This window comes from Filicampus tigris, chromosome 4, assembly GCF_054856515.1.
Source record: "Filicampus tigris isolate MCC_2025a chromosome 4, RoL_Ftig_1.0, whole genome shotgun sequence".
NCBI classification, from domain to species: Eukaryota; Metazoa; Chordata; class Actinopteri; order Syngnathiformes; family Syngnathidae; genus Filicampus; species Filicampus tigris.
This window is the reverse complement of record NC_141220.1, coordinates 24,522,609-24,536,530: the sequence shown is the minus strand read 5'-3', so window position 1 is coordinate 24,536,530 and position 13,922 is coordinate 24,522,609. Positions and strand designations below refer to the sequence as shown.

Here is a 13,922-nt window from a genome sequence, read left to right as displayed (position 1 = left end):
CTATAAAGCTACAACTAGCCAAACAAGTAACAAACTAATCAAGCACCTACCAGACTGACTAGACAAAGGACAGAATGACTAACTAACCAACCAACCAAGTTCTGAACTAAGCAACTATCTAAGTTGCACACTAAATTAAAAAAAAAAAAATGAATAGCTAACCAACTGACCAAATCAACAAACCCAAAACTAAGTAAGCAACTGACTAAGAAACACCAACCAAATTCATGGACTAACTCAAGAACTAGCTAATAAAACAAACTAACCACCCAAATCAACAAAACAGCAAAACAACCAATTCGAAAATTACATATTACGAGCTAACTAATTAAACAAGCAGCAAACTAAGTAAGAAATGAAACGATTGACCAGGCAACAAATGAACCAACCAAATAACAAATAAAAACAAAACAACCGATGAACCTAACTTTTTTAGCTAGGTTGTGTAACAGTAGTAGTTGTGGGTCAGCCCTACAATGAGTTGCGATGACCGGTTGTGCTATAATTGGAAGGCCAGCGTTATTGTTAGCCGGGCGGCAGCTCTGCGGCGAGGGTGAAGGAGCTTAAGCGGGGCTCCACCCCGCAAATGAGGCTCCCCGATAAAAGTTGTGACGAGGCCTTAACAAGCCAGCTGTTGCTCAGAGGAAGGAGCCGCTGCCGCCAGCTGCTAAATGGCAGCAGATTACGCTCTCAGCAGACCTCCGCCAAGGCTCCGGAAAATGCCACACACGTTCGGCTACTGTATGACATCACAGACGGCGTGTCATGAATTTTGACGGAGATAAACGCAAGATGTTACTTCATGTGCTAACAATAGGATTAGCACAGGCATTGAAGAGTTAACTGTTTAGCCAATTTGAACTCTGTTGCTAGCTAAAACAGCAACATCGATACAACGAATGAAAGTGTGGCATCTGAGTGTTTTGTGTGGTTGCGCCACAATTTGTTGGTGCTACACAATTTAATAATTCCACCCAATTTGGATTGGACAATAATAAGCGTTCCAGTAGGTCCTGACATGGTCGTTCCACAATTTTGTGTGGGTTCATGTTCTGCCTAATAGGTCATACTGTTCCAAATGAGCTAATTTTTCTTTTGTTTTAAAGTCTTTTTTCTTGACACGTAAAGGTAAAGTAGTAACTTAAAAGTTAGTATTATGCCAAAATGGTCTTTCCTACTCATGGATAGTTTTTGTGGAAGTGTGTTACATGGGGGGAAAGAAAAAAAAAAAAAAAAAGATCATCCTGCGAGCGTTCCACATAAACGTCACTCCTGTGTTGAGCTTGTGGATAATTCATCAGCGAGCTCGCAGCAGCACGATGACGAGAGCGGAAAAGGGAGTGCGGATAAAGATAGCGCCGAGCGTGCGGCTGACATTCAGTCTACCCAGCAACGCCAATATCCCAGTGAGGGCAGATGCTCCTCTCCTCGTGAAGCCGCTGCCTGTGCCACCGATCCGTTTACATGCCAGCAGCTGCTTTGCGGTCACCAATCACCTCGCGTAAGCAAAGCTCGTGAATTTGGAGCTTGGAAAAATGCATTTCTGCGTTGTGATTTAGTCTTTCCTTACCAGAAAACAGCTTCATTCTTTTCTTTTAAGGAGATTGAGAATGGTCAAGTTGCCCGTGTTCATATCATTAGTTTTGTCTTCTTTTTAACAAAGTTGACAATCAATAGTTTTCCTTCTACTAATGAGCGTGTAACATGGCTGTTTTGGCTGTTGTAGTTGATCTTTTTAGGTGAGCCCAACTTCAAAAGATTGTCTTCATTGAAGGAAAAGTGCGTCAGCCATATGTTGCCTTTCCTTTGTTTTAGGAAAAAGTAACTTCTATAGTATATCCTCCTGTCAGAAAGGTGCAACATCGAAAGTTTGTCTTCTTTTTAGGAAAGTGCAACAATTTTTCCTTCTTTTTAGTAAAGTGCACCATCAATCGTTTGGCTCTTTTGAGCTTCTCTTTGGGAGATTAAACGTTTTTTTTTCTTTTTAGGAAGGTGTTAAGATCATAAATTTGCGTTCTTTTTAGGAATGCATTTTAACATACAATACATTCATACTAAATTTGCTCCTTTTTAATTATTATTTTTTCAAAATGGGAACAGACCTCATGCGCTGGAGCCGTGCTTTTAAAACGCACTGATTTGCCGGTGTATTGCAGCCAATTAGCTGATACGCATAAATATTTAAATGATCAAAATATTTCCACTTTTGTTGTGTTCATTTTTACTGCTTTATTCGCATACCACCCACTGGTCAATACAGCAAACCTTTCTGTTTGCATCCTTGCACTGTGTGAATACGGAAATTGAGTTTGTGCTTCAGGCGCTATTTTTAAACAGGCTGCTCTGGATCTGAACACAACTGTATATTTAAGCACATGTAGAATATAGTACACGCGCGCGCACACAGTCAGACACACAAGCATAGTATATATATTTAACTGGCTACTCCCAGCATAGCTCCTCCTTCTTATGTGGTTGACTTAAAACCATCCAGCTGGCGCTCGGCTCCATCATATCTGTAATTTCCAGGAGGTTCAAGGAAAGGACGCACTGCATTTTTCTCTAAACTTGCTTTCTGAATGCTATAATCCCATGTTTTTCCCTCATCTAAACAAATCCACCATAGCATACCTCCCAGCAGGAGGGGTGTGGGGGTGGCACATAATCCCAAAGTGACCCTTGGAAAAACTTACACACTCATACACGTACACACTTAGTCAAGAGTCGAAAATAGAAATGACACACCAGAAGAGTGGGAATTGTAGTGTAAACATGCATTTGCGCACACCGTGTGTGAAAATGGATGGACAATTAAAAAAAACAAAAAAAAATGTCCTTATACTTTCATGTGTCCATTTTTTAAATTGTGCTCCTGAAACCAGTTTTACAGGTTTATAGAATCTGACATTTTATGGATATATCTGTCATCAATAGACCCCCCAAAAACTCTTCAGAAGCCATGCTTAAAAAGACAAAGGAAGTCAGATATTTTTTCGTCCCGTTTCAGCTCATTTTATCCATTTCCATAACTGTCGAGCTTTGGTCCGATTGCCACCCAATCTGAAGTGCGTACAGTATTCAAGACGGACGAGCATTAGTTAGGTGACGAATAGTGAACTCCACCCGGAGCGTTACCCTCTTCTGGCGGCTCTCGGCAGCGGCCAACTGAGCAGACATGCGCTCCTGCATCTTCCTGCAGTGCGCCATGACGGCCTCCAGGACGGACATCGGGCTGGAGCCCAACGGCCGCCGCTCCTTGTCGCCTCGCGGGACGCCGCACTCAAAGTCCCGCTGCAGCGCCAGGAAGGGGTCGGTCAGGCTGTAGCGGCTGTAGCGCTCCTGCAGGAACACTTCTTTTCTTTGAGCCTGCCGGAGAAAGGACAAAATACATGTAGACAACTTCAAATGAGCTAAAATCTCGGCAGGCGATGGCAGCAAGAAAATGCAACAACAGAATGTTTGAAGTCCCGTTCACGCTGACAGTAAAAGCTGGCATTTTTCATTCGGGTCCACACAATACCGGCTTTTGAGTCTCACCAATCTTAAAGCCTCCATTTGGTTGAAACATAAAAAAAAAATAACATCAACAAAATCATTTATTCTGACTTCTTGAATGTTAAGTTAAGGTTTCATGTGTTCAAAAGTCCTAACCAAAACTCTGACACAGAACATTTCCTATCTTGTGGAATAGTGATTGAAATATAAGAACTTTATGATGACCAGATTGTTAGTTAATCCTTTACCAGTCAACATTGCTTAAAAACATAGGCAGCAATTTTGTTTAAAAAAAAAAAAAAGAGTAAAAGAGTAAAAGAGTAACCCTATAAAACCTCACTTTTGTGCTGGTGCACAAAGACAAAAAGTTGGGCACACCATTGCAACGAGTTAACCTTAGCATAGCCCCTCAAACTGAGTCGTACCATATCAAATCGAATCCCATTGAATCCAACCAAATCAAAACGTACTTTAAAATAAATCGACTGAATCGTATCGCACCCAATGTATCGAGAAGCGCCTTTTACACACACACACACACTCACACACACACACAAAACCATCAGGTACACAACCTCGGTCAAGTACACACAATACTGGTCAGGTACATAAACACAGCAATGGTCTGGTACAATCGAGAATGATCAAGTGCCCACGGATTACAGGACAACTGCACACAGATCTAGTTTGTTATATATTTATGAATGCTTGATTTTTAAATGACATTGTGTACATTTCTACTTCAATATGTTGCGTAAATGCGCCGTCAGTCAACTTGTGGAGAGCCACTTTGTCAAGGGTGAGACACAGGGAGGCGGGGGAGGAGTTCAGCTGACCACGCCCGTCAGACCTTGAGCGATGTGTTACGACGAGCATGTCAATTTATTGACTTTGTGCGCGTGTGCGTGCCTGCGGTTGCGTGAGCTGCACAGGATCGGCTCAGTGCCGCTGACCTTCAAAAGCACAAGAACAGAACACATTTGTCGGTAGCGTCCTTTAAAGTGTTTATCTTTCACTGCCAAAATGATGATTACGGTGTGTACGGGGCGTGACAACGCAACTACACAGTGGATTCTTTGTTTGACGTACGTCCCACCTGCGTGCGTCGCAAAAGCCTGAAAAAGAAGCCAAGTGAAGGAAGCAGACCCAATCCTAAAAAGGAAGCACAGTCTGCACCGTTTGGAAAGAAGCCAGAAAAAGAAGCACACAGGAAAGGAGAAGCAGACAAAGGCCTAATAAGGAAGCACAGCGTTAAAGGAAAGTGGACAGACTCCTGAAGAAGAATCACAGAGTTTAAGAGAAGCGAAATGAGAAGCTTGAAAAGGAAGCAACAAGTGAGAGAAGTGGACAGAAGTACGAAAAAGAAGTAAAGAGTTAGAGAGAAGTGGAAAGAAGCTCGAGAAAGATATCCCGAGACCAGCGGACAGGCGCACTGACAATAAAAGTTGTTAGCATTAGCATTAGCTACAACCAAAAGTTAGGGAGACACAACTGGATGGCTAGTGACGGTAACATGTTTCATGAGTTTCATATTGAATAATTATTAGCTAACAACAAGCAACAGTTGGCTCATTGACAGTAGCAGGGTGGCTAACATGATTAACATCATTTACTGTATCAGCTAAGGCTAGCAAAGCTCAGCTTACTAACTTGACTTCATGAAGCACAGCATCAAGGTGCATGCTAATGTCGCAAAAAATTAGCATGACAGCGGTAATTCAGAAAACTACCTGTGGTGTTATTAATAAACAACAACAAAGACTTTATGAATGCTAGCGTCAGGACTGCAAGCTTCGCACCCAAGTGTACGTTTACATACGCGAGCATGACTTGCAGATATATATATGTGTGTGTGTGTGTGTGTGTGCGCGCGCACACGTCATCAGCAGCCCCTTGCTGTCTATTTTTAGCCATTTAATGGCACCATAAAGCCACGCAGGCCCCTTGCTAACCCCCTCTTCTCCTGCTTCATTAAACTGCGTTGTCCCTATGGGCAAAACAACAAAAACTCCCCCAACATCTGATACTGACACTTGTGATTGTGTGAGTGTGCGTGTAGGTCTGCCACAACACGTCAAAGTTACGGTAAGATGTGATTCATTTCTCGATTTGTGACCCATGATTTGATACACAATCTGATTATTTATAAATAGTGCTGATTATAACAATAAATAATTTTGTCCGGGTTTTCGTCCATGGCCCACCTTCACAAAGTCGTACTAGCATTAGCTGTAGCCACAGTTTTGCTTACACCTGAAAAAGTAATTCCATGAAGTTCGACCAGGCTTGCTATAGAAATGTACTCAAACTGGTCTTGCGCAATAGAAGATGTATTTAGGGATGTTGTTATTAAGTGCGTCAGCCCTTTCTACCAGGATAATTTAACATGCGAACACACACGCGCGCACACACACGCACACCCAAACACGTATCACGGTCGCCGTGTTAGCGAGAAGGCCGAGCAACAAGCCAACAGGGCTGGTATCCAAACAGCTCCTCTGATATCACATACGCACCAACTAGAACATCACAGCACTCAGCACGCTCGGCGCTAAAGCACATAAACACACACGCACATACACACACGCAAACACACACACCCATAAACGTGCAGAAATACAACACTAATTTGTTTTACAGCATTGCCTTTAATCCCTTGATTGGGAAAGCAAGGCGTCTATTTGTTCAAGGGGACGCCTTTAATTCATACAATTCTAAGTGACTATTTACATGTCTCGTTAGGTGCTGCTGTTTAGGTTAGCAGCAGTGTCCATGAACTGATGATCTTACACCCACTAACCTTTTATATTTTCTTGATAAGGAAAGGGAGGTGTTTACGTGGGCGATGCGTACATTTTTTTTTCATTTTTCCTCCTTTAACCCACCCTCGGTAGGTACTGCCGTTTTGTTTAGCAATAGTGTCCATTAAATGACAATTAAAAGTATTATTTATAGTCTTGTATCTTGGACTGCATCTGTCCACGGTAAGGCGTGTATCGTTTGATTGGCCCATGTTGTCCCTTCTAAGGATCAAAAGGCCTCCGCTGTCCAAAACAATGTTGGCACAGTCGGTGGCAACCGTTGGCAAGGCGAGAAGCCACCGCGGCGCCAATCAGAGGCTCGTTAGCGCGCCAGCAGGGCGGAAACATTAGGTGCGTCCTGTAATGCCAACGCTTACTGTGCGCGTGTTTGATGCCAAGCCAATGCGACGGCGGATTGAGCTGCTTGCTTGCTTGACAATTTTCATCAAACAACCGCTAATCATAAAGCAACTTATAATACAAACAAGATACAGCGGTACAATGACTGATATAGCTTCTCTTTAGCGGCGGCATATCCGAAGCTAGCTCGTACGTCAAATTCCGGCCTGGAACGCAAAGCAAAAAAATAACAAAATAAAATTGATGGGTAACGCCCTGTAACTCTGAAAACTTCAAGGAAGTCAAGGAAGGATTTTTAAAATACTGCGGAACATTTAAGGAAAATGTGTAGAAATGTAAGAATCTGATTGTTTTGTTCATTTGGAAGTGTTGATGTTAAAATCCTAAGTTATCTTTAAATAATTCAAAAATAAATTATTCACCCCTTTGAAGGCATTTTACAGACATTCAGCAAAATTCATATTTATTCATATTTTTTTCAAATGCTAGGGTAAAACAGCGTCTGAAAATGTCTGGCTGTGAATGAGTAAAAAAAAATTAAAAATTAAAAATTATATATATATATATATATATATATATATATATATATTCAACTTTGCAGGACATTAAAACAAAAAAATGTGAAAATATTTCTGGTTCTAGGAACCTCTCAAATCAAATGTCGCAGAGGTTGTAAAATTTACACTTTGGCAAAATATTTTGATAAAAACACACACAAATGTTAGAATTGTATTTTTTTGTACTTCCGGTACAGTTGAATGTCGAAAAGATAACGTAAACTCTGTAGCTTGTTAAAAAGTGTGTTATACATCGCAGAACCTGTAAAGTACAACATCAATGATGTAGTGCAATTCAGGAATTTGGCCAAAATTTTTATGAAAAATGCGCACAAATGAAAAAAAAAAAAAAAAAAAGCAATACACACTAAGCTAGACAGTCGAGCGCAGGGATGTCCAAACATTTTCTTCCGAGGACAGCTTACAAGAAAAAAAATGGAGGGATGCAAGCCAGGGCAACTTTTAAATTCACCTTAAATTCAAAAACACTAACACGAATTCATTTAAGCAATTGTATATTGTTCATCTATCGCTATTTTTAAAAAACTGCTACGTCACAGCTTTCTGTTAAAGGTGATCAGGAAAATAGTCCAATTTTTTTTCCAGCTTTTGGTGTAGGCCACGGCCCTGCACCCCACTAGTAGAGATCTGGTCTAGGGGCTGTCCCTAATGAAGAGAGTGGGAGCGTGAAGATAAACGAGGACTAGTCCATCTTTTGGCGGCGAGAACACGAGCTCTACTGTTGCTCGGGAAACTGGCCGTCGGGACAAAAGACGTTCTGTAAGGGAGCCCAAGAACGCTGTGCACTTCGCCCACGTCCGCCGGAATGGCAGCCGGGGAAAAAAAAAAACAACTTTGGCTGCCCTCAGGCAGGAGGAAGTGGATAAAAATGGAGGAGCTTCTGCAGTGGACGCTTGTAAACTCAATTGTCGGTGCTGCGCTGTGTTTCTGCCAGACAGTCGTGAAGGCGGAAGATGGAATCAGAGTCTGGCGAGGACAAGAGGCGGGGGGGTCGGCTTTCAGAAGTGATGAATGTGAAAGCGTCCAAGCAAAAGTGCTCAAAAGCAACAATTTGTCATTGAACAGAAAACACAGCACAAAGGCGAACATTTTTCTGTTTTGGCCATCACTCAATTCTCCCGCCTTGTAGAAGTAGAACGAAGTCAGGTCAAGGCCTAAGTGCCTTGAGGGAGGTCCACGTGGCTTGTAGCCCGCCACGGGGCTTCCCTCCAGGCGTGGGTGGCTCACGTCCAGGAGGACTTTGTCATCTTCTGCCATTTCCTGTTCTGATATAATGTTGTGCATCCACACTCATTAGCCTCCACACACACAGGGGACACACCCCCTCAACAGCCACCCTCCAGATCCCTGAGGCCACAACACTCGTCGGGCAGGTGGTACGAACATCTGCTTGTGCATTTGACCAGAAAACATCTGCTCCGCCGCAATATATTTTGTTCTAAATGGAAACAATCAAGAGCTATGAAATGAGCAAGACTATTTCTCCATACAGAATATTGAACATCTGGTAAATGTGCCAGAGTAGCAGGCAGTTTAAAGACATTAAATTTGACATAAAAATGGTAATGGTATAAATTAGAAGCGTATAGGATATTAAATATGTTAATGTGCTACATATATGGGAGGTGTACAGAACAATAAATATGATGCAACTACATTTCTTTATTGTATACACTTGTCGACATGCTCGCAGTTCGTCAACCATGGATTTGCATATTGATCTTTTTTTCGAGATTCCGCCCCCCCCAATTTTCCCCCGTTGTTTGTGGAAAATGTATATTGAATGTTTATTGTTGTTTTCATCATTTGTTTTCATTTTTTTTCCCTCTAGTGCATTTCAATTATACGCAGATTTTCGCTATTCGACTGTCGACTGTACAACAAATGTGTTAATATGCTTAAATAGGATGTAAAACGTTCTATTAGAGGTGAAGGATATGAAATCTATTGATATTGTACATTAAAAGCACATACAAAAATATGATGTAAATAAAAACAAAAACTATACAAATATAATGGAAATAAGGCAGAATACAAGTTGATCTAACTGTGCTACATTGGAGCAACTTTTCAGACAAAAGTCGGGCCATTACGGCGTAGCAATTCAGAAAACTGGATGGGTTGCACCTACGTTAGCTCTGTGGTATGTCTGGGGACGGCACATTTACGGGTTGACTTCAACCGCCCATCCCGCGTTTGTACCTTATACACAGAACGGCGAACCAGGAAAAACCTCATAGGCAATCGATATAGACGAAACTGGGTTTAAAGCGGAAGTCAAACCAAACATATTTTTTTCAAGAATATGTTCCCAGCAGGCCAACTAGTTGAAACACGGCATTCTGAATAATTGTGCATTTGTGGTATATATATTGAGCAGCAAAATGCACTCGTTTTTAGCCATCTCTGGGGACGGCCATTTTGTCTTCTGTCGACTGAAAATGACATCAACAACTGCTGCAATGACCAATCACGGCTGCCCTGTTGTCTGAATCTGATCCGTGATTGGTCGTTGTGAGGAGTTGTGGTGTCATTTTCAGTCGACAGAAGACAAAATGGCCGCCCCCCGAGATGGCTAAAAACGGGTGGATTAACTCTTATTCCACAAACGCAAAATTAATCAGAATGCCGTGTTTTAACTAGTGGGCCTGCCGGGAACATATTCTTGGAAAAAAATATGTTTTCGTTGACTTCCGCTTTAAGGCTCTGGATATTAGTCTGAAACAAAATGGTGGACCTTGCACACATGACTTCATTGACTGGCATTGACCCGGAGTCTCACACAGGCAACACCCCGCCCGCCTCCTACCCGTCTAGTCGTGACTCAGGCAGCGTTTGACATTTAAATGGATGTGTCTCGCCCGCACTAACGGACACCCTTGCACCTCCTCGATTTTCTTCACATGTAGTGGGAGAGGCGCCATCCTATGCACGCCTCTAAGTTATGTGCATGTACAGCACATCCATCATATGTCATGATAGAATCTCTGGAGTCGTTTATATACATTAAAATTAATGTTATTTACACCCGTAAAATACCATATTATGGACCAAATTTTACATTATCATTAATGTGTCGATTTGATGTCGTATTTACATCTCTTATGCCATTACAGCTCTAATATAACAAAGTTGCATCAAATTGAATGTCCAGACACATTTAGTGCAGCATATTTACATCATATTTAATGTACGTACCTCAAAAGTACCTTACTGACATCACATTTTATGTCTTTACCTGAATGTAACATAAGGACATCATTTTTCATGAATGTAGCTCCAATCTAGCATATTTACACAAATATTTACATAAAACTGTGCGGTACACCTCTAATGCAGCATATTTACACACCTCTAATGTACAAAATGTACATAAAAATGTATGACCCTACCTGTAAATGTACAATACCTGGAACATATTTATATTCTATACACCTATAATATAGGATATTTACATCAAATTTAATGTTCCATACACCTCCAATATAACATATTTTTATCTTAATGTCTGCAAGTGTAGTCTATTGTCGCTAATTTGCCTCTAACCATTATGTAAATTCAGGCGTCCCCTTGACACCTGAATTAACGTAGCATAGTTTATCCTCATTTCAAGCCTGTGCCTCATTTGTATCTTAAACACCTTTAATATATCATATTTACATCATATTGTCTCTCCACCAATACAGCATACTGCACTGGACATCGTATTTAACCTTCTATATGCCTCTAATGAAGCATATTTATTGACGTCATTTTGTACTACATTTACATCATCTAGATTGTAATGTTCCATACACCTGTTCTTATTTGAAAAGGGCAACACCGCATTTGTGAAAAGCGCTTGTATTTTGCCTACTCTCATCCAAAGTGCTGCTCTAGTTGCAGCGACTCTGGGAGGACTCCCACGCTCGCTCGTCTCTGATGCCACAACAACTACGCGCGAGCGCGGCACATGAAAGCCTCTGGTCTCCTCTCCTTTGATGCCAGCCAGAAAAGAACATAAAAATGCGAGCGAAAGGTTATTCTCCTCCATCCTCCGTTTTCATTTCTCTCGCTCTGGTAACCTGAAGTGGACCTCTCGCAGCTGCTGCCTTCATTCACACGCGCGGGACAGTGTGCGCGTGAAAGTGTTAATTGACGCGAGAGCACAACAGCGGATGAGAGTGAAGAAGACACTCTTTGCCGATTCTCGCTCGAGTCGAGCCCGCGTCGCGTTTTCGACAACGGCGATCAATTCGTCCCAAGTAAGGACTCGAGGAATCAAGAAAGAAGAACTGGGTTGGAACTGGGATAGTCCAACTTTCACATTGTTGTCATGGAAATAAGCTTCTTTAGTTAAGATAGCAGATGCTATGCTACTACTGGTGGCAACGCTTGAACTAAAGACTCAAGCGTGATGTGCTGTTCATTGCCAGGCCTTGTTCGACTCATGAATAAAGACGCCATTTTATTGGTAGATAAACGTTAAGTCACTTTTATGTTGTCGCGGTCTCGAATTTGGACAGGGTCGATGGTGTGGATGGGCTTGATTTGCTGTGGCCATGAAAATAAGCGCCAGTAGACTGGACAATGCAATTAGCTGCTGGACGCCACTGAACTAAAGCAAAATAAAGAAGTCACTAGGAGGAATGATCGACGTGTGGAGAGTCATGTCAACACAAGGATAAGCGTTGTGTGAGAAACGGTGAGGGATGCAAAAACTCCCGTGTTGTAACGCTACTTGCGTTGCCGTCATGTTTTCAAAGCAGGTCAGGACTATTTCTGTTTGTATCAGTAGCTCTCATTACATTCCTGCATCACGTGGAGCGGAGCGGTTCGTGTATGCGTGTACGCGTGTGAAGACACCCCGAGAGAGGTAATGAACCTGATTCAAGTGTGGGTTACATGACAGTGTGACATCATTCATCGAGTGGGAACAATGACAACAAAAGCAACTTTGATGTCAGCTACCTTAGAAACTGCGAGGTTGATAATACAAAACAAAAAGGGAACGACTGCCATTACTTTGGCTAAAAAAAAAATCAAAAAAAAAAAAGGATGAAAAAGATTTGGAAAATTTGTGACTGCAAATTCAAAAATAAAAATATGTATGCAAGAACTTACTCCATTATTAAAATATTGTTTTTCTTTACAGCCCTTATAAAAATCATATACAACGTGGGCAATACTATGAAAAAAAAAACAAGATACAGCGGTACCTTGATTTCCAAGTTCACTACCATGAGCATGTAACTCGTACTAAATAGTTGACTGGGTGGTGGGTTTGATTCTTCAATCGGTGTTGCAGAAGTTGACGGAAGCGAGAAGAATAGACGATGAGGAGTGAAGCATTGGCCTCAATACGAGAGGAAGAGGAAGAGGAGGAGGGTGAGTGTTGCAAGCGGAGAAGATTAGACGGGAGAAAAGGGACGTTGGCTATGACCTACTTCCGTTCAGCTCTTCACCAATCCTTCCTCTTCGTCACCGACCGGTTTTGCGTGCGGAGGACCCACGCGCACAAACGCGCGAGCGGGGGCTTAAAACTCGGCTTTACATGAGGATTTTTGCGCGGCTAATCACTGAGCAATGAGTGGAAATAAACCGATCACGCCGGAGCAGTATCTCCATTTAAATAAAAGATGAACTTCTCTGTAGGCCAATTTACTGCACAGATCTTCCAGAACCTGCGCGGAACTTCTGCCTAGCGATGACGGTATTTTTGACGTAATCACGCCAACGTAACGTAACGTTACGTAACGTGTTTCTACCTTAAAAGCCGGGAAAGCATATACGTCATTTTCTTTTTTTAAATCCAATTTTCGGTCTCCTAGCCAATAAAACGTATCGGAATGCACACGAGACGGTGTCGTGACTCCTCGGAGGACGTCGGCAATGTCCGCCAGTAGTGGCGGACGACGTCGAAGTGAAAAAGACAACGCGCTTGTGGACTTTGAATCAGTGGAACCAGTCGAATGTGAATATATGGTTAAGATATATGTTTGTAGACAGTGAGGATATTGACGTCTTTGTAACAAAATATAATTCTTTATTTACCACTCCATTTAAACAAAAAATAAAAAAAATAACATCTTCGATTGAAACAGTAACGATTAATAAACCCGGGCCAAGCCTAAGAATTAGATTTCTTTTAGAATTATGTTTCCATCTGCTACAGGGGCTGAGCTATTGATTATTTTCTAGGTGTTGAATTTCCGAGAAAACTTCAGGTTTTCGAGTTAGATTCCAAAGACGTTTCAGAGAGATGTTTAGCTAGACGCTGTAGGCATTACTGGGTTAACCGTTCGTCGTCTTGATTAAAAAAAAGACTGGAACATGGAACGTTCCCAGAGTAAGTGAACATTGTGTTCAATCAATCGATCTTTATTCATGCAGGAGGTCCTCAGGTTATGAACGAGTTCTGTTCCTAAAATGGCGACGTAACCTGAATTTCTACGTAATTCGGAATCAAACAATGATGATTAAACAAAATGGAGGACGAGACTCAGGCATTGTAAATTCAAACCAGCGTAGGTCGAGTACCGTGTATCCCAAGGACCCCCTGTATCATACAAAAAAAAAAAATACAATTCAAAGTGCTTTACCTGAGTTAAAGCGGAAGTCGACCCAAAATGTTATCATTACAAGAATATGTTCTATGCAGCACCACTAGTCGAAACACGACATTCTGATTAATATTGTGTTTGTGGCG

The 13,922-nt window shown here is 41.8% G+C and overlaps 1 protein-coding gene across 1 annotated transcript in view; it reads right to left on the bottom strand.

Moving 5' to 3' along the window:
- The window catches only part of cttnbp2 (cortactin binding protein 2), a 40,553-nt gene that overhangs the window by 14,219 nt on the left and 12,412 nt on the right, over positions 1-13,922 (bottom strand). The window contains exon 3 of the mRNA XM_086029012.1: positions 3,136-3,366. Within this exon, the coding sequence (XP_085885138.1) occupies positions 3,136-3,366 (231 nt within the window). The remainder of the gene's footprint in view (positions 1-3,135; positions 3,367-13,922) is intronic.